Source organism: Numida meleagris, chromosome 1 (genome assembly GCF_002078875.1).
Source record: "Numida meleagris isolate 19003 breed g44 Domestic line chromosome 1, NumMel1.0, whole genome shotgun sequence".
NCBI classification, from domain to species: domain Eukaryota; kingdom Metazoa; phylum Chordata; class Aves; order Galliformes; family Numididae; genus Numida; species Numida meleagris.
Genome location: NC_034409.1, coordinates 39855352 through 39882048, shown reverse-complemented (window position 1 = coordinate 39882048; position 26697 = coordinate 39855352). Strand labels below are relative to the sequence as shown.

Here is a 26697-nt window from a genome sequence, read left to right as displayed (position 1 = left end):
TAACATCTGAATTTTACAGTCAAGTAAACAAGTTTATATCTGTTGGCGTACATACTAGACAGATGCTATGTGACCTGTGCTGTATTTGTGTATTTCCTTAGTAAGTATTATATATTTTACTATTCATTTATTATGTTAATATCTAATGTGTTGGGATGCCACAAGAAAACCCCGCACATAAATTATTTTGATTTAAAGGCAGTAAAAAATATCTGTAAACGTGGACAGCTCAGTAGAAACAAAAAGAATTCAAGTAGGGAATGTGCAATAGCATATTCTTCAGCAAGACAGCAAAAAGGCAGCATAACAAACAATAATGGAAAAAAATCCTAATTTCCTCCTACAAGCTAAAATTCCTGGGCTAATGACTACAAAATGTCAAGAGATGTTCCCTCTATATTTCCAGTTTTGCTATTGCATTATATTAGTGACATGCATCAGTTGAGAGAAGCAAGCATCTTATTCAACAACACTTCTGTAACTCAGAAGAAACAGTTTTTAGCTTAAAAACAATCATATTTTTATGAGTGATTCCTCAGATTCCTCTTACCTTTAGCCTCGCAAAACAATTATCTAGCACCTCAGCTGTCCTAAACAAACTAAACTGTGTAGATAGATCACTCATACCCAGCCTTCTCTTCCTCTTCAATACATGTGGAAGTTTCACAGAAGTGATAAACACACTTTATGATAATATGCCGAAAAGCTCAATTGTTCTTCCATTTTTTTTCCAAAGAAGATGTAAAGAGAACTTTATCATCATACAGAAGATCCTTGTGAAGACAAGGATCAACACTTGCTGTGTTGACTTCAACAGCTAATAAATAAAAGTACAAGAAACAGTAGCTAGGAATTAAACCCAGATAAATTCCAGCCTCTACAACATAGGAATATCATTACAGAGTTGGGGGGGGAGTAGTGTTGGGGGAAAGTAGCATTTCTAGTCTTCAGTTTTTCACCTTGTCGGCAGCTAATCAAAACACTCTGACTGACGACTCTATTTGGTGGCTCTAAGACAGTGGGTTCTGTGCCGGCAGGCTGGAGCAAGCCCCAGATGTTGGCTTTTCTACCTCACCAATTGGGTCATGGAATGAAAGTGGGGGATAAAATTTTTGGAAAGAGAATCGAGATTCATTTGACTCTCCTGAGGTGCATGAAAAATGAGAATAACTAAATGTTGGCATGTCAATATCAGTCAGCAACAAGGTTATATTTATCTCTGTTACCTAGAGAAGGGTAATGGGAACTTTTTTGGGGTTAATCTCAACAGAAGAAAAGGCATGACTTGACTTCTGCCTTCTGTTAGGAAGCTTCTGGAAACTGAATTTTGGAAATGGCAATGGGAAAATTTATTTTTCATTTTTATTGAAATGACATCTTGTAGCTGCCAGTGGAGAGCTTCATTTAGCAAATGTGGGAGCAGATTTGAAAAACTAGCACAAATAAAGCATGTATGTATTTAAGGATACTGACAAAGCAGCAGAAATGCCATTTTCCCTCTCTCTCTCACTGCACTAATGCAAACACTTTCTCTGCCCTCACGGATGTATTTCCAGCACAATGTACCAGAGGAGACTTGCAGCTCTCCTCTCAGTACACAACCCCTACTCATTTCAGGTATAACTCAGGATTGGGATATAATCTTTAAAATGTTTCTTTCATTGGGATGCACACACAAACGAGCTACGCTTCAGAAACTGCGTTAGGAGGCCTATAGGAAGTAACCACCATAAAGGCCTAGCAAAAACTAAACGTCCTTCTTGCCTGCATAGGATTAATCAAACAAAAAATGCAAGTATGGTTTAAAGCAATTCATTAGTATAATTTCAAAGTTGTCTCTTTTTCTTCAGAAAATGCTAGAAACTTCATCAAACTTCAACTGTGTAACAGTGCTAATGTACTGCTCACGCTGTCATACAAACCTGTATAATTTTGTGTAGTCCTAAAAAGGAAACCCCCCTCAATCATACTTTTCTCACTTCCTGTGAACATTTAAGTACTCATCTAAACTGCACTTACAGAGATGAAGAAAGGGCATTTTTCTTTTTGAGTTCATATTTTTTTTTTCTTCTAATCCATTAAAAAAAGAAATAGGCTGCCATTTTCAGAGAGTAAAAATAAATTAAACTTACTCGTAAGAGAACTGACTAATTTCCCCAAGGATGCCCAAATCTATCTACACTGTTTCTACATCTATTTTACAGCCACTCATATTGCTGTGCAATTCTTGTAGAGTCTGAAAACTTGAAGTATTAACCATCTCATTTTCACATAAGTAATTAACACACATTTTCACGCCTGCTCTGAGACTACATAAGCAAATACAAACATACTATAACCAGAAAGGAGCATACACACACACACAAAATGCATTATTTAGATGTGGATATTCAAATAAAAGAATAAGAAGATTCCAGGCTTTCTTTTTCAAGGAGTAGCGGGAGGGAAGCAATAGCAGTGCTAGAAAATTCTGCCCAGTGACTGACAGTCCTCACAGCTGGGTGCTGATCTCCTGTACCTTTGGTCAGGGTGAATGATTAAGGAGATGTACACGTACAATAAGCTTTCTTTCCTTTCTCAAATGAAGAAGCTGTTCAAACACCTCCTGAACCCAGGCACTTTTGTGGCATAGTGTTTGTCCTAAGATTACTAAGGCTTTTCAGAGCAATGCTTAAAGGTTTTGTACAACTTCAGTGTTAATCAGCTAGCACAATCTCTTTTTCTTCATTTGAGACATACGAGGAAAAAAAAAGAGGAGAACAATTTGACGTTGCTTCTTTGTAGGAACTGCTGCATTTGATGGTTGATCTAATACAATATATTATTGTGTGAAATAGCCCGTAGCAAATGATTCAGTGGAAATTGTGTACTTGCTCCAAAATGGACAATTAATTAGCAGATTCTTTATAAGAACCTGCAAATTGCACTGAAATATGGGAGTTAATTTATCCATTAATGTATCCATTAACATGTCTTCTATGATGAAGAAATTGTAATTTTACTGTCTTTTGACATTGGAACTATCTTCTTCAGCTCATCACTTCAGGTGATCTGGTGTCAAAGGTCTGAATTGAGATTAGAAGAAACAACTCCCCAAGACTTTATTTACCCACTAAAAGAGAACTATTTTAGACAAGACCCCTCACCCCTGCCCAGACCTACAGAAGATGTCACCACCAGGAACATTGCTCTGGGTAGGGCAGAAGGAGTTTAATATGACAGAGACTGGTCCTTTTCCCACTGTTGAAACCCAAAGAGAATTTACTGTGACGCTGTGAGACTGTTTTGCAAGCATTAGCGAGATGTATTGTTGCAGCCATCTACTGCTGGAAGTTCTGCCAGTCACTACTGCAGCAGAGATATTGAACACTAGGTACTATAGAAATCCTCACTGGAAGCAGACATCTTAAAATGTTTGTTGGTACTGATCTCTGTTGGATTCTTTTGGATTAGGTTAGCTGTGAATGCAGCTGTTGTGGTGGTGTCTGTTTTTTATTTTTGTCTTTTAATAACATTCTTTCCCTCTCCCCTAATACTCACAGAATCATGTTACAATATGGATTACAGAAATGCCATGGCACTAATAGAGTATTTCTCTTTGCATAATAATACATTTGTGTTAGATAGCTTTTAAGGTTTCTTATGTTTTAATGAAGTTATTAAAGTGAATGCTCTGTCTGCATAATTCATGAGCCTTCACTCTGTCTTCAAAGAACCAGTCTCTAAACAAAATTTTTATTTTTCAAATCTTTTATAAGACATTCAAGGCCTTTTGAATTTGAATGTAGTATTTAAAATAAATGTATAAGCGTAGAAACCCAGATTTATTCTGATGGAGTACCATTTGGTCCCCTGAGATGGTTCTGATTTATAATATTTCCTTGACAGATACAAAGAGGTGCTATGTATTTTCTATTTATAGCTTATAAATATTGAGATTAACTTTCACACATGATGGACTGGATTATAGGCTGCTTTTTCTGCTGCGGCTGTATCTGCAGCTTCCTGCAGAAGGAAGATCACACAGATCCAATCATAGCCTTAGCATTTCTTCCTAAACAGTAATTTGGCATAAATGGATACAGTTTAGGGGTTACTATAATCTGTGAACTGGGCTACAACAGTTCCTAAGTGGTAGCTGAGCCTTTTCTAGTTGGGTCCTCATCTCCATCAGTAACCTGGGTCTGACCTTGGGGATGGTGAGAGGTAGCAGGGCAAAGATAAGGGGAGGAAAAAGCTTCCTACTAGGATACATTCCTGGTAATTAGAATGACTAAAATCAAAGCATACTGAAATAACATAAAACAAAAATGCAATATCTGTTCAGAGTTTCTTTAGAAGAACCTTGTTGAAATGAATACCAAAAAGAAGATAATCTATGTTAAAGTTTGAAATTATAATCAGCTACAAAGAGATGATACTTTTTAGAAATAAAACATTTTTTTGTCAGTAATACATACAGTCACTGAACTTCTTAAGAAAAGGCATTTAAGCTAAAGGGCCTGGGTAGCTAAACAGCCACAACAACAGACTGTTCAGGTGCCAGCACTCATCTCAGGTAATTTATTTCAAAGATTGGCTCAGTCAAAGCAGGGAAAGCTGCTGGAAATTGAACTGAAAGCTTTTATTTTGTGTTAGGAACAAAAATGAACATAAATGCCAGCTACAGCTAAACATGCTGAAATCTACAGAACTGCCTACATAAATGTGTGTTGGTATTGGGAATCTTTCTGTGTAATAAAAAGCACTGTATTTATTGCATTTATCTGCTAGTCAGACGTGCTAAGGGTTTAACCAGCATCTTTTTCTTCAGAAAATAAGAAAAAAACCCCAATAAATACAAGATTAAAATGACTTCAGATAAAAGCTTTATACTTATTTAAATCAGTAACTGAAATCACTACCACTGATTTAAATGAATATCTCACAGGGGAGCTGCAGATAATATCTCCTCTTTCTGGAAAAGAGGAGAACGTAAACCTGAATAACGCACCATAATTCATAGACAGCCCTTGTGAACTGAAACACATTGATGAGCTGCACTGTGCCCTTATGGAGGAATTAGTTGGACTGTGTCTTTATGGGCTGTTTGGAGAGATTAAACTGCAAGCTGGTTTTAAAACCTTCCAGTTTTGCAAATCATCTACAAGCAATTAAAAAAACCAAACATAGTGACTTGAGTCTAAGTTCCCTTGATTTTCAGTACGACAGAAGCTTCTAGGTCTCTTGGACATTTGGGGTGAAGTATGCCTATAATTCCATGTAACCCCAGTTTATCAAATTTAGACAAATAAAAATAATCTCCTTATACTTAACATTCCTACATTTCACCTGCCAGATGTCAGATTCATTAAAAATGCATTTGAAAGTAATTTAAATAATTAAAATGCCATTTTAAAACATGCATAATTGTTTGCCAGAGGCCCTTACTTCTCACCAGAAGTAATAATTTCCACTTGTTGCGGTGACTTGATGAGCTCAGGCTGAACAGTTCCAGTGCTTCAGCCAAGATTTGCTTTAGCCACAGCCTGATGTTGCAATTAAGTTTAAGACCTGGGAGTTTATTGCTCAGTTGGGTGATCTGGTTTTGTTACGAGGAGTCTAATAAATTTCATGATTAGTTTGTTGTCTTTTATTATCTGAGGTAACTTATGCCTGGCTTTTGACTGTCTATAAAATTTATGGAAAGTTCAAAATGGTGGAGATAAAGACTTTCTTTGCAACTGTAGTAACCATTCAATGGGACACACAGACTGACTAGCGGAATTAAGGTATCACCAGTAGAACAATGCTAACAAAGCTACTTTGTTTTATCTCTTGCTTTTGATACTTTTGGTACTTTATTAACTGTGCTCTATTTCTACACAGTATAAATAAATATGCTGAAAATCAAGCATATTTTAAAGTCTAATTGACCATAGTTAAGGATGCATTCCAATTTTTGGTCAATTAAAAAGAAGTTCAGAAGCCTGCTGAGCCGCAGTGACTGTCTTGCTCTTAGTATTGGGACAACAGATACATAATTGCTAAAGTTTTTCCCATCACTGAGGAGCAAAGCAGATATTCAGTTGAAGCAGTAATACTCAAGATGTTCAGGGCAGCAGCCAGAAGGAAACTGCAGAGCTGCCTGCTGTTTGCTGTGAATGCTTGGCAGACCTCCTGCAGAAGCCAGGGCCTTGCTCCTCCTTCATGAAATGCAGATAAGCTCCACTAAGAGGCAAAACGGCTAGATGCAAGAGGAAGAGGAGCCATTTCCAATTGCCTATTTTCTGCTTTTCCAGTATCTTCTCCAAAACAAGAGAGAATAACAGAAAAGAACCTAAACTCTAAATATCTTAAGCTCAAAAGAGAGAGACTTTTTGGCAATTTTTGTCAAAGTTCTAATTTATTTTTTCTGTCTGTGACACCTACATAATTTTCACCCCTTGCTAATGGTCTTCCTTTGGTGACAGTAAGTGCTGTTGAACATATAAGTAGCATTCAGTCTGAGATAACATTTGATTGTTAGCGTTTTCCCACCTCCACTGCAATGTAAAACTTTCAGTTTTGCAAAACGAAAAGCAATTTTAGTGTCTAGAGAAAATAACAAAGTAGAGGGGAAAGTGTTCCCTAATTGAGATAAAATCCTGTCACCTTCACTAGCACTTAACAGTACCATGCTCTGAAAGCAGGTATTATTTAGCGTGAATAATGACAACAGAATCTCAGCTGGATTTTAAAAGTTATTTCTGCATAATTTATTCAAAAGATAAATTCCCTAATGAAAGATACTGGATCCATTTTAAGCCATCTATAATTACTGCCTCAGGAATACCATACTAGCTGCTGTTTATCACTGTCAGGGACTCCTGAATTCCTACTACAACCATGGCATCCCATTGGGTTTGTTTGTCTCTGAGAGAACACAATGTTTCAAGTGTGGTATGGCTCTACAAAGGAGAACAAAACCTGTAATTCCTCAGAAATGCATTTGAATGCCCTTTACTCTGTTCTGGCACTTCAACATATAGCACATTCAGGGTTATTTCCAACACAGTGCATTATATTTTTCATCAGAAGCTTGTAGAAGGTTTTCAGTTCATTAGTACTTTCCTTGATCCTTTCTTTTCTTATGAGTTTTGTAGCCATTATCCATCACACTTCTTTCAAAATTTGGAGAAGAATATAGATGCTTTGGCTCTTAGATCTTTACTTAAGTTAAAAAACAAAACAAAACAAAACTATCATACTTCCTCTCTATGAGGATGAAAATTTTCATTAGGAAATGATTAGGAAAGTGTTTAAGAAATTTAATGTGCAACTGGTTCAGTGTAAGTGTTAAAGAAACAAATACTGATGTGTTCACGTTTTAGAATGGGTGTTCAGAAAGTTAGATATGATTCAGTAACAACTACAACAGTATCTTCATGTCTTTTACTTTATGGTGTCTATTGCTGTACAGCAGAAGACTTCAGAAGCAAGTAAAATAAAGAGTAGTAAGAGTAAGAGTAGTAAGACTAGGAAGAGACCTCATCTCCTTTTGCTTTGTGAAGGTCCTCATGTTACTGTTCATCAAAGGTGGTAAATGGAACCTACAGGCTTACTGTGAGCAGGCCCCTATTCCTGTTTATACTTTAGATATACCTCTTACCTTGTGCTAAGACTATGAGAAAATGAAAGCCAAACATTTGTGTTATTCTGTTTGTCACTTGCTACTTCAAGATGAACAATTACATCAGCTGTGTGTTAATGACTGCTGTAAAAGTGTTCAGTTCTAGAGCTGTGATAGAAGTATCCTCATTCTCAATGGTCTGTAAAAACTGTGTCTTTTTAACAGAAGGTATATAAAATAAACTTCTCCTCTAAAGACCTCTCCTTATGAAGCATCTTGTTATTTAATTTGATCTCAGTTAATTGGCAATTCATGCAGTAATCTGTGTCCAAGAATTCCAGACACAGTGGAGAGCAGAAGCCTGCACAGAGCTCCAGTAGGACCTGGGACACAGCCCAGTGCCCTGAGCTGACGGCACCCTCCCTTAGGGATGGCATACATCATCCCACTCACTGCCTGTGTGGCCTTATGATGAGGAAAGGGTGCAAGGACCATCTGTAGGTGGGAGGTATCAACCTCATTGACTCTCACGAAAGTACAAGACTGTCAGTGTGATTGCTGCTGTACATATTAATGCAGAATACTCCCAAATCTGCTCAAGGGAGCAATCACACCCAAGTCCTTCAAATACAGAAACAATTATCCTAGCACCTCAACCAGTAGTCAGCAGTGACCTGTGATGAGTTTGCCTATTATGTATTATCAGTAACACTGTAGCGAAATGTTCGCATTTTATGAGATTAAACAGACAATAGGAATAGTAGTCAGGGTTTTTTTCCCTCTTGCCCAAATAGTCCATATTTATCTCCAGGTAACAGGAGAGAAGGAAAGCATAGAGAGCACTATCTGACTGTTTAACTTTTCAGACCTTGTCTTGGACTGGAATGCAGCGTATAATGAAATTTCTCTTTTTAAGCTAGAATGAGTTCTGATATACTCAGTCATGCCCTATGTTTCAGAAAACACAAAATGCATTTTTCAGACAGTGAACAAGAGCCCTTACTCTCTCAGCAAAGAGCCCTCCAATGGAAGATGAGTTGTTTTTCTGCCTTACGATCCTGAAAAATTCTACAAGCAGATTTTCATGCATGTACCTGACAGACCACCGACATCCATCTTCTTCAGGTTCTTTGCCTCCAGAATGACAACAGTCAGCTTGCCGGCAGTAGGCACGTAACGGAGGGAGAAGCAGATATCACCCAGCTTTTCTTGCTGTGAAAGCAAACAAGACATAGTGTTATTTTTTAAATTATTTTGAATCTTTTAAAAATATAATTTTGAAAACCCCACAGAAAATTAACAGGATTACATTTCAAAGTCCTGTTTTAAAACAGAATATTCAAATTAACAACAGATCTGCCACAAAGTACTCAGCTTGAATCCTTGATAATAGCCTCAACTCTCTTGTAACATCTAGAGTTTTCAGCGACTGCCCTGTACAGGCCCAAGGGACAAGATGCAATGGCTGCAAAGCAAGTTACACTGCCCACCACATTACCTCGGACAATCAGACTCCCACAGATACTGTTTGCTCTTTATTACTAACCAAGTCATCATTTTTTTTCCAGTTTGTGTTTCAATGGAAATCAATTAACATGAACACAGAGCAACTAGATTATTTTCCATTGAACAGTAACACGGGTCCTAAAAGTGGGAATGACAGATTTAAACTTGCAGATACAAGAGAGGGAAAAGTGCAGACTACTGCTTCAAAATGATCATTAGGATTATCTGAGCTGCTTTCCTCCTTCCTTTCATGCACAACGGTATCTCTAGGCGAGTAAACAGGTTTTCTCTGAGACACGAAAAATCAGGCAATACTAAACAGTCCGTTAAGGCATTTCAGACAGCACTTTCTCAGACAATGGTCCTTGTGGCTCTGTTTTCCACAGTTTATTCTGGGAGTATAAAGTACATTTCTGTCAATTCCTTTGGCTCCAGTGCTTTGTTAGAATAAATTGGAAGGTTGGTTGTTGAAACGTTTTGGGGGTCTATTTAGGCTTTTGGTTACAATACTAGGTAATTTTGTAGTATTATGCACCTTTTCCCCATTCCACAGGTACAAGAAGAACATAGCAACTTCTCAAGTTCAGAGTGCCATGATGAAAGACACAAAGGCTGAACCTTACCTAAAAAGCTGTGGGAACACCACTGATAACAATTGCTCATAGATTCATAGATGTAGTTTGGTATTTCACAAAGAAAAGCCAGCTCATGTCCTAAGGACTTCACCATGGAAAACGCATCAAAATATTCTTTCCTAAAGGGATCTCAAGCCTCCAGGTGATTTACGAGAATCTGAACTTTACGCAATAAGCCAAATTTTCAGCATCAGCAGCAGTTAGATATAGATGTCTAGCTATACAAATACTAGACAGCTGTTTTTACAAGTACTTTCTACTGATAATAAAGCACATATGCAGTCTTAAAATAGTCGTTTCAATTTGTGTAATATAAGTATCAAAATATCTCTGTCTGCATGAGCATTTTTGAAAATTAAATCCTTACCAAACAGCAAGCATAAATTCTATTTTTTGTGCTCTCCTTACATTCTTCTCTCAATAGCTCTTAAACACAACAGCTTTTTTTGTCCAGGTTTGAATAAATATCGGCAATACATCTATCTGAAGGATGCATGTGAGATATTCAGCTATAGTTCAAAGTTTACATCTTCCTCCCATGCCAAAAATGTGCATAGGTCTGTCTGAGAAGACTTCCTTGGGGATACAAGAATCTGCTTAAGCTGTTCTTGCTGAAGGACTGCAATCTTCTCTCTTAAAAACTTCTCACCATGACGTAGTTATTGTTCCCTTTAATTTAAAAAAACTTCAAAAATAATGTAATACCTATAAAGTGATAGATTCTGAACCGATTATTACAGGTTGGGAATGAGACCTTGGGATTACAAGAGATTGTTCCCTGCAAAAAATCAACTCAGTGATCACCATGGTGAGAAAACATACAGAACAAACACAAAATTCTGTGTAATTAGGAAATGATCAGATGGACTAGCACAAAACAGCTCATGATGTTAAATGTACATATCGCACATAAAATACTGTCAAATACATGTGCCCACATCTTGAAAACTGGTGTGGTTATGGTATCCCACCACCTCAAAAAGGATATTATATGATGAGGAAGGATTCCAAAAACAAAGCAGCATGAATGATGAAGGATAAGACAGAGTTTCTGCATGGGGAACAATTAAATAGATTACGACTCTTCAGACTCGAATGAGGATACTGGGGAGGAGTATGTTAGAGACCTTGATCTGACCGAGGAAGGCCACAGTGATGTTATGATTTTCTTCAAAAGAAGAGATTCTGATGTCAAAAAACATACATTTTTAACTCATACCTGAAATAACCTAAGATGCCTTTTACAGCATGAACCACATTTTTATGACAGGACTCACTATTCTTCTCTGTCTTAATAGGCTGCTACAAACCTCAACACAGATACTTACCCTGGAAATGCAGATTTCAGTTTGCAATCTGCTCTAACTGAGCATGCAACGATGGGGTGATAGCAAAGCACGCTTTTGCTCCTCTGACATTCAGTTTGGGAAGCACTGTTGGCTGGGGTAATGGTGAAGTTGATCTATCACTTGCAGCTTGTTCAGAATGGAAGAAATCAATTGCTTATTGATTTGTGTTATCATGATCACAGCTCACCCAGCCACCTCGTGTTCTTTGCATTCCTGTTCTATTACATGGTAGACTTGGTTTAAATTAGCCTGGCTGATTCATTAGCCTCTGAGTAAGACTGAGACGGGATATGTGAAAGCTCATCTTAGCCCCACCATCTCAGACACCTTTGTACTCACGTATCAACTGACACTGAAGGGCTCTGCCCTCACCCCTAGATTCACAGGGCAGTGCATTGGTTACGTAGCACAGAAACATGCATTCCTCTGAAATGTACTGTGCCACTGACATACTATCTAAGCATCTATTTTGGAAGGAATTTTTAAATTAATGCTATGTTTCTAATTGGTCCTTTGATTGTTCTTTTTTTTTTTTTTGTACTTTTGTATTCATGTTGAAACTGGTATGTGTTAGGATTGTTAACATTTGTTAAAATTGTATTAGGATTGTTTTTTTTTCCAAGCTGAGCGCCTCAGTAGAGTCCAGAGGAGGTACTGTACAAACAGTTATTACCATGAAGACCATCACCTCTCACTGGCTTTTCCCATCTATAATCAGGTCATGCTTTGTGCAAATACTGCAATTGTCTACACAGGAGAGTATTCTTATGAGAGTATTTAATGCATTTTTAGCCTCTTTTGAAGTAATTTTAGCTGCATGAAGCACGGAGAAGAAGCCAGCACCACATAAACAGACAGCTTCCCACAGATCACCAGGAAGCTATGGGAAACAACAGCAAATGATGGGCTCATTCCAGTGAATAACTTGAAGAGATAACACAGGTACCTGCTTAAGTGTAGTACTTTTTTGCTGTCACTAAAATCTGTAATAAATGGATTTCTTAATTTTTTTTTTTTTTTTTTTTTTGCATTTCAGCATTTTCCTTTTTGCTTTGCTGACACATGCTTTTTTTTATTCCTAAGCTGGTTTGTAGGCTTTTTTTTTTTTTGTATTTTTAAGATATTTGTCAGGCAAAGTACTGGAAGTGGCAGCATTGCAATGAAGCAACAGAAAGCAATCACTAGAGGTGTGGTTTGCAGGAGATAATTACAAACCCCTGCAGGGCTATGAGGTACAGATGAGTGCTTCTGGTATGGTGATTATCTCATGGAGGTGCCTTATTGCTATTATGAATTTCTTTCAGCCCTATGTATAAATAATTTATGTTAGTAAATTACTTTGATCTCTGATAGAAACTGTAAGTTAGCGTTAGAAACTTCCAACTGGGAGGTTCACAGGCATTAACCTATTCATGTATAATGCCTAAACACCAATCAATAGACTCTCTCCATCCAAGCAACTTCATAACTTCATTCCATTTAAAGAGGATGCAATGAAGCAGAACATAAATGACATAGCACTGGTAACAGTTCTTCAGCTTAGAAAAGGCTATTTGAGGGCCTGTTGAGAACCTGGTCTTTTTAGAGAAGACTCTAAGTGTCTCTTGCTTGTCTCATGTTTCTTCTTGTATTTGTCAGTAGTCATTTTTGCCTTGACAGCACACTTTCCTAATGAGCCACTGAGAAAAATGCTATTTATGCAGATTACTCTCATTCACACTGCAGAATCTCTAACAGTGATATCTATCTTCTTAATATAAGCAATCTCCACATTTTTGTGTAAGATATTATGAGGAAGTTGACACTCACAGCTCTCTTGGTAAAACAATACCAAAGTAACAAGCCACAGCATCATACTTTTTTTCCTAATTGGATCTATGACTCCAAAAATAGTCAGCGGATGAAAGGGTATAAACACCGTGCAGTGGGTTTCCAAATTCAAAACCCAGTTTTGATTGTAGATATTTGCCCAAGCCTGAGAGAAACACAATAGAATATGGTTTTAGGCGAAGACCCAAAACACAATCTCCCACTAATCAATATTTGCAATACCAAGCTAACAAGGCTCATTATACAGTTTTCACACCAATCAAAATGTTTTAAAACTCTATGGAGAAAATAGGGACAGCACAAAGGTGGATTATAAGCTAAATTAGCTTCTTTACAATTCAGGAAACTCAGGTAAATAGTAATGACAGAACCTCTAATTGTAATTCCCACATCTGTGGGCTTTGGACAGTTTTGAGGCCCTTGCTATTCTGTTGACATAAAGAGATCTCAAATCCAACAAATTCCTTGCCTTGGAAAATAAACTGTGAATGCATTTGGTCACAAAGGTATCGTACTAATAACAGTACCAGCACCCCACAGATGCAGAAATGGATGGCTTGGACTGGCCCTCACTACAGCTGCCAGAAGAGTATGTGGGCAGAGTTAGCAACACGTACACATGGGATCTAGAATTAGGAAAATACCGTTCCTCCAGGTCAAATAGAGATCATACTGGAAAATGAAATACTGTGGGTTTTTTTTTTTAATCCCCACCCCATTTTCTCTAAGCGTGAAATTTTACTGCCAGAATAGCTATCTTTAACATTACTAGCTCTAAAGACATTGCATTGTTGATAAATACATAGTTAAACACCAAATAAGATTTCAAACCTACAGTAAGTACAATCAGGAAAGAAGATTTTTTTGTCTTACTCTTGCAAATCAGGAAACTGATGACCAGACAATATTAAGATAATTAGGGAAAGGAGTGCGAAGTGAGCAAGAAGGATATAAAATCCCAAGTGCAGAAATAGGCTAAAAATAGTGAAACAGGGAAAGAAAAGGGAGAACCAGAAAGAGAAACAAGGCTGGAGCTAATGTGTCAGCCCATTATTACAGCACTTCTCCAGATTCTCACATGAATATGGATGCACTCAGAGTACCATCATACCCAAAATGATGGAAGAAGTCTGGGGATAAAGTCCTGAGAGTGAATTGGAAAGGCAGAATTCTTCCCAGCCTTTTCAGACAAAAGTCTGATTACAGAAACAGATATTTCAGACTTGTAAAATCTTAACTATAAACACAGTCAATACAAACTTAAGGATTTTAACAACTGAACCATTAATCGGATGAGCAGAATAATTCCCCCGTTGTCTAAAAGGATTTCATGCCCATGAATGGAGCAGCCACACTGTTATACAGCTGGAAATAAACAGGTGCAAAATGCCTCTGGAGACAGAGAAGAACCTTCTTCGTGACTGCACCTACTGCACTTTTGAAGAAAATATTTTAACATAACACAAATATGAACAGACAAGTGCCCTCCCATGTGCCTCTTTATTCAAGGATCAGACTTTATTGGCGGGAATAACCCACTTCTCTTCCAAAATGGAAGTGTAATACTTGTGATCAAAGATTTCTCCTGTTTGCTTTTACTAATGTTATTTCAGAAATGCTTTCATGGGTTATACCCTCTTAAAATGTGCAAACTTGGCCATGAAATGACACTCATGTTAATGCAAGTGTTAAGTTACAAGCCACATGGCAAGTAAATTAAGAATCAAAGCAAAGCCAAATAGGTTACAGCAGGAGATCTTGAAGAAACAGAAGGTTCTTGAGGCAAGGATCTAAAGGGCTTGCTTCGAATGCTGTTAAAAAAAGCGAATAGCAGTGACAACAGTCTAAAGAAGAGATGTAAAGGAGGCTGATGCTAGGTGAACAGTGAACAGAAATAGAAGCAAAGGTCCAGGAGGTAAGTTTTAAAAGGGAGTTCTAGAGCAGACAGGGAACATTCTTTCAAATAAAGTGAATTTATTAAAGGTATCAGGAGGTGGTATCTGTAGGGATACAGTCACAGTATAAAGAAAGAGTGTGGAAGAGCCAAAAGAAACAGCTTTAATTGCGTAGTCCTTTCCCTACTACAGTTCTACTCTGACTCCTTTGTCATACAACTTTCATACAACTGCACTATTTTTACCTTTACTTAAAGGGAACAAACAAGCCTTCTTTCCTATGGGAACAAAGTCAACCTTTTTTTCCTCTTTTTTTTTTCCCCCTCACTCTCTGAACAGCGTGCTACTTGACATACGAATTCTTCACAAATCTCTGCCTTCCTATCTATATATCTAGTAGTACGTTACCATTTCTTCTACATGTCTTAGTTAAGTAATACTCTCCAACGCGATGATAAATCTGACTTGAAAGCAACTTGGGTAATTATATGAACCAGCCAATGTTATTAAAAAATTAACAAGTCAGGTTCTGCCAGCTTTCCTCTTCTAGTCCTCTTCAATACCTTTTTAACTGTTTAGAGAAAGCACTTCTATTGCTGCTTCTAAAAAGCAGAAAAAAAATGAGGAGAAAACACTTATTATTAGTAGAAATTGACACTTCATGGTCAACCGTTTAAAAGCATTACAATCAGCTGCCATCTTCCCAAATGAGAAAAGCTGTGGCTAACGGCACTTGAAATCAGATTAGCAGAAACACACCCTTACATTTCCAAATGAGAGACTGTGCTACCAGACGTACTGAGTTCTTAATTAAAGAAAAGTAATTTCTTAAGTAAACAAGAAAGGGAGGAATGAATAAAATCAAGCAAATACTGAAAATCAGCCTATGATGTCAGTGTAACTCCCAGCCTACCCATGAATGATTGCAGCTGGCTGCTCTGCTTTAACGATTGCATCTTGCTCTGTTTTGCCACTTGGCTTCTCCTCAGCTCTTGCCTGATCATATTTCTAAATGTCACTCACGTTTAAGCAAGCCAGCGCGCAAAACAAAATTAATTTAACTGAATGGCACATTAATATTATTACTTTTGACAGCATGGAAAACTTATTAACTATAGCATGTCACGAGGCTAGCCTTCTAGAGAGTCATCTAAGTACAACACTGAAAGGAAATGAAATACAGTTGAAAGGTGGTTTTGGCTTATCAGACACGATGAGAAGTCAAATCACAAAGCACTTCTGTAATTAACAGAAAATTACATGTGCATTGCAATCACTCTACAGAAAATCCTTGACGTCTTGTGATAGGACACAGGAAGTCACAGTACATTGTATGATTTGAAGACATCTCTTGAAGTAAGTATGGGCACTATAATGCTTAGTGCAGTTTCCACTACCAAGAAAGTGTCTTGTTTCCAAAAGCGATTGAATTAAATATTTTGACTATGGGCTGAAATTACAGCATACATCAGAAAAAAACCACAGGGTCAGTAAACAGCAGAGAACTCTAATTAAGAACCAAATCAATTACCGACTTTTTACGTGTATCCAAAATAGCATCTTGATACAAGGCACTTTTTCCCCTTGAAGTAACATATGCAGATCTTGGTCAGGATCAGCGCTGCACTGTATGTGGTGCTATATCAAAAACCTGGCACCTACAAAGTCCTTGCTAAAACGATCATACATTTTCAGTTAATGACAAGACAGAACAGACAGATTTAACAAACCAGGAGGTAGGAGTAAGTGGCATAACACAATGAATTCTCTATGGCTGCTGCTAAATTCTGCTGAAATTTAGCACCTTCAGTGAAAGGCCATCATGTGAATTCAGCGACCCCATTACTGAAGATATACAGTAAATTTCTATTTCTCAATCAGTGACCTGCAAGATCCACACAGAGAACCCCACAGGAGTCTGCAGATTACCTTCATAGCCACGCTTCCTTTCCTCTTTCCCCTGGAAAGAACTCCCAAGGCAAAATGGCCTTGCATCAGTCACAGCTATGTTATAAATAAATGGCTCCTTCTGCAGTGACACTAATGCAACCTAGTTCATTCATCTCCTGTGGATATATGTCCTCTTTCCTCTCACTTCTTGCTTTCTGTAATACTACTCAGCTTTCATGTTGCCCCATTATATTCTCTGGTACTATCTCCAGCTCTCTTCCATGACTCCAAATCACAAACTCCATGCAATACAGCCACTGCCTTCAAAATCTCCTAAATTTGCAATTGGACAGGAGACAGTATACAATGTGGTTGCTTTAAAACTAGAAACCTAGTGGCTAGCAAGCAGTAGGCTAAAGAGAGCACAGGCAAGCTGAAAAGGAATGGGATTTGTTAATGGGAAAACCACAGACAGCTGACATGAATCAAAAGACAATAGGTGAAGCCTTAAGACAATACAGTTCTCCACCTCTAATTAATCCAGATGAAGAAGGCTTATTACTTCCTCCATAATTTAATTCAAATCAATGCCACCTATTACTTCCATTCACTGCTTCTTTTCTACAAGCACTGGCATGATTTGAAATCCTGTTCTGTATCACTGTTTTTCCTTTGGAAAGTTTTCTTACATGACTCTATCTTCCTAGGTTTTGTACTGCAGATTTTTCCAGTTTCTAAAAATATGAGATAGAGTAAAGAATACGCAGCTGGAGAAGAGGCAAGCTGAAAACCCTCAGAAGTGCTCTTTCTGTAGTGCTTTCTCATTTCAGGGAAGTCAGAAGTATGTAAAATACTCTCTCAAGATGATTTCAATATTTTTGTCTTTGGCTCCAGCTAAAATGAAGAAACTAATGTACATCCTGCGAATTATGAGTTTGGACTTCAGCTTGGTAAAAAATTGTGCTCAATTCAAAAATATGTGTATTCAAATCTATTGACTTACCCTTACCTGGCTACTACCCACTTCTTAAACCAAGCATTCAAGAATGTACATTTACAAAGCTGCTGAAATATATTCAAGTTTTTGGATATATACATACAGGTAAAAACCTTTTTTATTTGTCCATTTCCTCTGACTACTTCACTTTGAAAAATGCACTCTTTTAATACATTCTTTCGGAAGACAAGACAGCTCATCAAAGGTCGTTGTAGTAATCAGTACCACACGCTGAATTTCATTAATCTCTTCAGTGAAAAAGAAAGAGGTCACCACAGTCATCTACAAAAATCTAGGGAAGAAGACTGTACTTATCAAGTGATCTCTGGCTCAATGATGTTCATTTTTAATAAGTCTTAGACCACAAGGGAAATTCCAGAGGATTGGAACAGTGCTAATGTTATGCCAGTCTTACTCAAAAAAAGGCCAAGTGGGATGGAGGTGGTATCTATCAGCCATTTGCCTTTTATCAAACCTAGATAAAACAATGAAGAACTCATAAAAGTTTGCATTAATGATGGTTTAAATGATACGGAATATAATGAATGTGAAGTCACACGTTTATAAGGAAAATGGGCCTTTTTGACTAAACCCAGATTCATTCTGTGATTAGATTGCAGATTTAGCTGATGAGGGATGTTTTACTTTCAGCTGGGATGGAATTGTTTTCTTTAGATTGCCTAATATGATGCTATGTTTTTGGTTCTAAGAGAAAAACAAGATTGATAACACCCTGATGTTTACAGCTGCTGCTAAGCAGTGTTGTACAAAGCCAAGGCCATTTGCAGTGAGAGCCAAAGGAGCTGGGAGGGAACAGAATTGGGACAGCTGACTTGAACTGTCCAAAGGGATATTCCATACCAAGTGACATCATGTGGAAGGAGTTTTGAAGGAGTGGGAGTGCATCTTGCTCTCTTCTGCCTCTCGGGGGACTAGCTGGGCATCGGCTGGGGGGTGGTGAACAATTGCTTGTTATATACGTTCAAATATATATATCGATGTATATACAGTCATAACTGTTATCCTTTTGCGTTTCTATATCTTAGTAAATAGTTTTATGTCAACCCACGAGTTCTGCTTTTTTCCCTGATTCTCTTCTCCATCCCACTGGGAAAGTGGGGAGTGAGTGAACGACTGTGTGGTGCTCAGCTACCTGCCAAGTAAAAGCAAAACAGGGAAACGTGCAAAAGTTCTTTTGAAGGTATATTGCAGTTCTTATGAATATGAAAGTTAATTTTTCTACTGATAAAGTAAGCAGGTGATAAAAGAATTATCATAAGGGTAAATGATAATGCAACAGGTTGGTCACAGAAAAAGTGCTAAATCACCCAGTCAGCTGAAACCAGTGACAGAGATCACATTTATATACTGACAAAACCAAACACTGGACATCCTAGGAAAAAGAGCTTGACTATTTCTAAATATCTACTGAATCAGGAAATATATCTTACAGGGCAGTGTTTCCTGCTGAGCATTTGGGGTCATAAGCTACATGCCATGAACTGCAAGTGCAATGCTATGCAAAACAGTCAACAGTAGAAGAGCAGAAGCAGCAGGTGACTTTCCTTTTCTGGCAAGATCAGCTTGGATGCTGCATACAGTTCTTGTGTACATATTGTTACAAGATTTTGAGAAATAGAAAGAATGTAAAAAATCAAAACTCTTACAGGAAAACTGAAGAAAAAGCCTGATCATAAGAAACATAGAAGATGAATTTCTGCAGCTTTTTGAAAAGATGATTGAAGGTGACTTGATTGCAGTACGTAAGTACATCCTTAGAGAGGAAGCATCATGGATTAAATGCCTTGAATTTAGTGAAGAAGGGCAAAACAAATATCAAGGACTTGACGTAGAATCCAAAAATATCCATATAAGAAGTAAAGTACACATTTAGAAGAGTAACTGCAGAAGCTGTTAGGGATCTCTTTCTTCATTACTGATTTGTAGACCCTTTTAAGAGTTTTCCAGCAAAGCTACCCATAGCAAATACTGGCCTACTGACAATAGCCTTGTCAGCAAGATCTCATTAGAATTTTCCAGTAGAATTTTCACAAAATTCTAATGAGATAGTATCAAAATGTGTGTTGGGAGACTGTATTTTGGTGAATTTTCAATATAAACCTGCGAGATAACACGGAGGGCAGGTTGTCTGAGCTTTCAGAGTTTGCAGTCTACAGCCACGTAGACATGACAAAATGTTATAAATTGAGAATGAGAGGGTTTCTAGCACCTTATTCCAAAATAAAACACCTAACTTTCAAGCTTGTTAGAAGGTTTCCTTGTGCTCTCTCCCTCCCAACGTGGCACAGAAGTAACAATTCTGCATTGCAGATGCAGCCTGTTTCCTAGATTAAATGGGATTATAGGAAATTCTTTAAATTCTTTAAAATGTTCCCTGAAGATTTAGAAGCCCTCCAGATTTAGGGCAGACAACCTCATCTCATATCGAAAAACTATCCAATTTGTAGGAAATAGTACTATTTCTAAATAAAATAAAGATATTTGAAATTACAGATTTTTTTTTTCCAGAAAGAAAATGTTAATGTTAGCTATTCCAGGCTTAGTGCAAATAAAACATATCAGATTTAAAGGCCTATCATTCTTAGTGAGTTGTTAGAGCTCATATAGTGGTGTCTTCTGGCAATAAACTCAAGGAATCACTGAACAGGTGGGTTAAAAGAATTTAAAGAGCATGTACCAGTGTTTATATACAAAATATTCACAGTTTTATATGTAGTGATTGTGCTTGAGGCTGATAAACAGCTAGTTTTCATGATAGGGAATATATAAACAGTAAAATTTCAGGGTCTTAAATTCTTACCTAATGTGACCGAGGTTTGTGCTTGCAGGAACTTATGCCAGTTGCTGAGCTCTAAAGCTGAAATTCGAGCAGGGAGCCAATATTCTCCAGTCTTTCTGGTATACATGATTGCTGCATCAAATCTAGTAGAGCCTAATTAAAATCTGTTCTCATTTACAATGATTGTATATCAGGCGATATTAATTATTTTTGGATTTTATGTTTTTACATATAAAAGTTGTAACTTGCAGTACACTAAGTGTGCATTTTTTTTCTTTAGGCAGATGAATAAAATTAAAATCATACAGTTCTCCATTAAAATAAAGTAGAAGTTTGGTGTCACAGTCAGATATTCTGAAGAAATACTCAAAACATTAATGAGATTTTAAATGATTCAATGATTTAAAGGGTATGCTTGTGGTTTTTTTTTTGTTGTTTTTTTTTTTGTTTTTTGTTTTTTTTTTTGTTTTTTTAAGAAACATGCTGTGGAAGAACCACAGTTTTTATTCTTTGTCACTGAATTGTAATAGCTACAGCTATATTACATACAATAAGTACAAAAGGAAAAAAAAGCCAGAGAGTAAACAAGATTAATTCAAATGACCCACCTCTCCTAGAAAGCTTGCCTGTTCTAAGATGTCACAGAAAATGAATGTTCAGCCTGACTGATTAATATCATAGCCTGAATGAATGAAAACATTCAGCATAGTTCACAGTTATCTAATTCTGGGCTGGGCATTAACAGACAGGGGTCATCAGTTGCAGACTTCAGGGCACTCACATGAAAATAAACTGCTGCCAATTCTGAAGACAGAATTCCACTCATCAGCAGAGATCCTCCTGTTAATTTTCACTGTTACTGATGAAGACAGAAAAGCAAAGGTGAAATAACTGGGCTCCAGACAACTCAGCCCTTTGGAGGTTTACCAGGAACAGTTTAAGTAACACCTAAATTTCATTAAGGATCTAGCTGGGAGCTTTGCCTACCTCCATCCACACCAGTGAGAAACTGCAGCGCCACGTTCTACACTGGTGGCAGCAAAAGCAAAAGAGTAATCTTCTAAGGAGTGATTTAGGTTTGAATTTTATGGCAAGGTCTTCATCTAAGAAGATGAGATTTGATCTCAAGGTCAGCCACAAGTCAAAAAAGGCACCAGGGCTCCCAAATTTAGTTGTCATTACTAGTGACAGGGGAAGCAGCAGTAACTTCTAATTCTGTTCTGTTGTAGGAGAATGCATCCAACCAATCAAGCAGCAATAACATACCATTATAGAACTATCTTTCTTACTGCTACTTTGGAAACTCCTGCCTTTGGCACTATTTCTATAGTTGTAATTGCAGATATAATCCTCAGGGAAACTATCTTGGCCTCCATGTCACTGGATTCAATTGTAGGTATTTCTCTTCATCTAGTGACTGGCCGGCAAAACTAAACACAGACTGGGTGCAGAATCACATCTGTGTTCAAAAAGGAGAGAATAACTGAACTTCATCTGCATGCTGATGACTGTAGCTCAAAACAAGTTGTATTCTGGTCTAAGTCGTAGACAACAGGAGTATTAATTCTGTATCAGCAAACATACTCCATAGAAAACAATTCATTTTCTGGAAATGCTGCCAGTGGAAGGGACAGAACAGCTACAGCACCACTTTATCCATCTGTCAGTCATACGAAATAAGAAGTCTCAGTTAAGGTAATTAAAGGCTGCTTATGAAACTATTAAAGTCTTCACAAAAGCTTTTCTAGTTCTATCCAAAAGTTACATCATCAAAGAAAGACTTATTTCTCCTCCATACTCAAGTCTACGTCTTATGCAGAAACTTACACAGAGTGAGAATATGAAGAGAAGTGAGGAGGTGGAGTGATTCACAGAGCTTGATCTCCGGTCAGCATAGATACCAAAAACTAACAAGATACTAAAAACTAACAGCTTTAGGCTGCGGAGGCTAAAACGTGCAGTTTAATTAGTAACTGACTCAGGTGTACAGAATGATGGTAGAGGTTAAAATGAAATGCCTAAAAGGATGAGAAACTGGGAAATGATTCCGCATTTGATGATTTTCTCCCTTTGTGAGGCCAGTGATTGAGAGTCTGGAGAGAAACATAGGAGAGAGGAGAAATGGCTTGATCTTTAGACAGCGCTATCACTCTTGGAGTAAAATTCCTCACTATTAGAGTTATAAATGACAGAGGTTAAAAAAATTGAATCGTATAATACCAACACTGTAAATGTTTATGCTCAGATAAGGTACGGAAAAGCATTTCTGTCTATCTCGTTTCCCTCCTTAAATCTTACGTATGACGTAGAGTTACCTATGAGCATTCAGGAATGATATTATTTGCTTTGATCTGTATGATTGAAAGTGAAAGACTAGCCATAATCAGCCCTTCAGAAAGAACTGTTTATATGTGGCAGATAGCAAGATCTTGAAAAATGGAAATGTCAGCTCTCCATTAACCTACAAGGTAAGAACGCATATACTCCAAAAACAGATATTCTATGAAAAGGTTTTTTTTTCCTGCAAGTTATTATTTTGTGCAACAGCATTCTGCCCAGACTGAATTAGACATGAGCAAGAAAAAAGAGCTTTGCTATCCAAAGGTTTATAGAATTTAATTTTAATCCTCTTGTCCTGAGTGTTTCTATAGTTATGATGATAACATTCACAGAATAAGCTGTAAAACGCCTGAAGAAAAGAAAGATGAAAGAAGTACAGAGTTGACTGCACTAAAACCATCCAGTTACTTCAACTGGACCACATCAGCACAGCCACACATCAGCCAAGGTGAACAATTTCTTCAGCCTTTGGGAGAAGGCTGAATTTTATGATATGACCAGACAGGAAACTCTAGGAATGAGTTACTGCCCTCTGTTATCACATTAGCCTAGAAATAAAACCTGGAAAAATATCCTAAATTCATGTACTCTGCCTCTTAAACATATTAACATAAAACCAATAAAAGCTCAATACCACAAAACTGAAAATACAGTATTACGTCTTAGATTTTCACAATTATTTCTCTAAAATAAGGGCATTTTGCTAATTCCTGTCACAGCACACAGTGCTTCAAATGCTAGTTAAACTCATTATTAAACTAAACCGAATCACAACAGACTCTGAAAAGAGGTTAAATGGTTTTTATGGTAATCCCTGACATGGCCTAAATTGGTGTTTAGAGACACCAGATGAAAAAAATGAAGAAAATGACTAATCCTTTCCTTTCCCAGGTTGCTATTCCTAATCTTTGTCTTTTAACCTTTTCAAAAATACATCTGATACCTCTGGAAACCAAGATCCTTTAGTTTGAAGTGGAGTAGGCACAACAACCAGAGGCCAGTGGCCCAAACTATGCCTCAACCTTTTTCTGAAAAAGCTGCCATCTTGGTGAGAACTGTCTTAGGCCTTATGTACATAAGTTGCCATGAAAGTAATACCTCTTATTTATTTCCATGGAAACTACAACAGATACAATGAGCACAACAACACAATTTGATAGAGCAAATTGTCAGCTACAAAACAATGTTTTTCAACACAGTCACCTCCACTAGCTATGCATTTTTGCCAGTGATGAAAAAGAGCCTACATGCTGCATTCCTAAAAGTCTGCAACAGTGGAGGTGACCCACTGTTGCCACTGCTGAAAGACACCACTCACCACCTCACTGTGCTCACATCCACCGTTTGGTCTCCATAAACATTCAGCAAGCATTAGTGAATGTCAACGGGTGCCATTTTTTTCTGCATTGAGGAGTTCAGTCCATACCTTCACTCCGTACTCACTTCTGTGTCAGATACCATTCTGTCAGACTGCCCCTCTGCTGCCATCTGTCACATGGCAACAAAACGTACCAGGGTATTGCTGGGAAGGTTCCACCTTTACTGCCATACCACCACCATCTGCCTCTGATGTTGTGTGCCAACATAACAAAACAGGAGGCATTACTTTCAGTGCAGCCCTCATAAAATATACAATATCATTAATATGTAAGTAACAAAACATTTTAATTTTTAATATTTTTCTTAAAACATTAAGAAAAAGAAACAAAACCATGAAACCACTGGGATATTTGACTTTCTTTTTTGTGAAACTAACCCATCTGGCTGGTTTGATGGCAGTGGTTGCAACTCTAAGTGAGCTCTCAAGTTGTTCATCAGACATTTTTGATGAAATTTGACTCTTCCTGTTTGCCATCCTTGACAACAATTGTTAAAAATGTGCGTACTGCCAAAAAGCAGTGGCATGAATAAGATGTGACTGTGAAGCGAAGGATTATGGAAGTCTGGTAAAGAGACATGATCAGATTTTTGAGTTGAATATCTGATTGCAACTCTCAACATTCTATTTGAAAATTTGCAGGCAATGTATTTATATCAATTGAAAATGGTGTCTCAAACATAAATCAGTGATTTTTTTGGCAATCTTGAAATCTATTCCCAAACTCCTTTATCAAATTGAAAGCATGCCTGCATATTCTTCACTGTTCAGAGCTCAATGTTTAGCCAATGTATCAAAATGCATATAGTTATTTGCTGAGCTGGGCTACATGCAGGCCGCGAGCTGTGGGTTGAACACAACCAGTTTATAGCATGTTTTGTGGTCCTTTTATGCCAATCAATAGATTCTGCGCACGTGCTTGTAGTCCCTCTCAGATTATAGTTTTATGATTGGGAGTTCCAGCAAGTTATGGCTGAATTCCCTGGCATTCCTTCTGCAGCTTCAGTCCAAAACATCTCTTCATGCCCTGGGGCCTTCCCCTTAGAATATACTTCAATCCATGCAAATCACAGATACATCGACAAGCTGAATGAATCACCTGCAGGTACACAGCAGAATGCTTCCAGCAACTAAGCAACACAGATTTTCCTTAAGCCTTTGTAAAAAGAATTCTTATGATGATTTTGATCCCTCTTGGTATCTTCCTCAAAAGCCTATTAAAAGGCTGTCCAGAATCTTGCTTTCCAAATGCCACTTTGTGTTTAACATCCAAGTCCAGTGCTTTCAAACTCCTTGGTTGGTCTACTTTTTCTCCTCCATTACACATTTTAAAATATCCTACACTCAAGCAATTCAAAAAAAAACCACACAAAAAAATAATATGAAGATGTAGAGTTGGGGAGTTGTCCACTATTCCTTCCTTTAACCTTGTAGCTTTCTGCAAGGTCATTAGGAATATGGCTTGTCTAAAATCATTACTATCTTGTGTATGGATTATTAGAAGATGGAGAGCAGCAAGTGTAGGATACATTTTGTCAGCACATTTTAACCTCAAGATGCTTTTCCATGCTTGAAAGTCAAATGCTAATAAGCACGTTTTCGACAATCACTCCATGCAAGTTTTTCTGATCTGAGAGAGAATGCTATCCAGAATCAATGGGCCCCAGCAGAGGCAGAATTGAACACGATCACCAAACTTCTGCTTCTTACATTCCGCCCTCTGTATTTGAATTTAATTTCCACAGAGCCAGACAGTCTGAGGTGAATCAAGACAAGCTCCCTTTTGATTTCAGGTAAGCCAGTTCTTCTTCTAATAAAAAAAGAATGTCTCTGACCTCCAAAGTTAGATGCCTTTTCCAGAGAGAGAGTAAAGAGACATGATACTCAACAAATGTATACAGTGGGATTGTCAGCAGTTTGAACACGGAAGGTGAGAAAAGAAATGCAGAATTCCTATAGCCTGAAGCAGTACTGCAGCTGCTCTACTTAAGTCACATGGTTTTACCTTTGAAATCATAGCATTTCAGCATCTTCAATGTAAAGATGAAAAAACAGCTAACTACAGAACAATTTCACATCAAGCTTGCTTATTCTCAAACTTAAGCCATTTCCCTCATATGAAGATCCTCTGTTTCGTTCTGTCTCTCTACAAAATTCAGTTCCTCTTTAGGACAGATGTTGCACTTAGTGTATGCTTAACATTGTGCAATTACTACATGTAATTCTGCCACAAAATCTGAAAATTAAAAAACCCTTAAATTTAACATTTTAAAGTTTAAATGGGTGTATGATGAAGTGAATTTGAGAAAACTTGAGCACCATAGAGAAAACAAAGAGATCAAATATAGTATGCTGCTAAATAAAGGCGACCTCTCATTTTAAAATTTGTCTGACACTCTGACAGCATCTCCATAGTGATAATGATACTTCCTTTTGTGAAGCATTATGATATCTGCAAGGCTGTACAAGAGCTAAGTGTTATTACT

General features: G+C 37.5%; 1 protein-coding gene across 6 annotated transcripts in view; it reads right to left on the bottom strand.

Annotated features, from left to right (window-relative positions):
* Positions 1-26697, bottom strand: part of SYT1 (synaptotagmin 1) — a 316371-nt gene that overhangs the window by 43010 nt on the left and 246664 nt on the right. For all 6 annotated transcript variants that reach the window (XM_021385239.1, XM_021385240.1, XM_021385242.1 and 3 more), the window contains one exon: positions 8686-8803. In XM_021385239.1, the coding sequence (XP_021240914.1) occupies positions 8686-8803 (118 nt within the window). The remainder of the gene's footprint in view (positions 1-8685; positions 8804-26697) is intronic.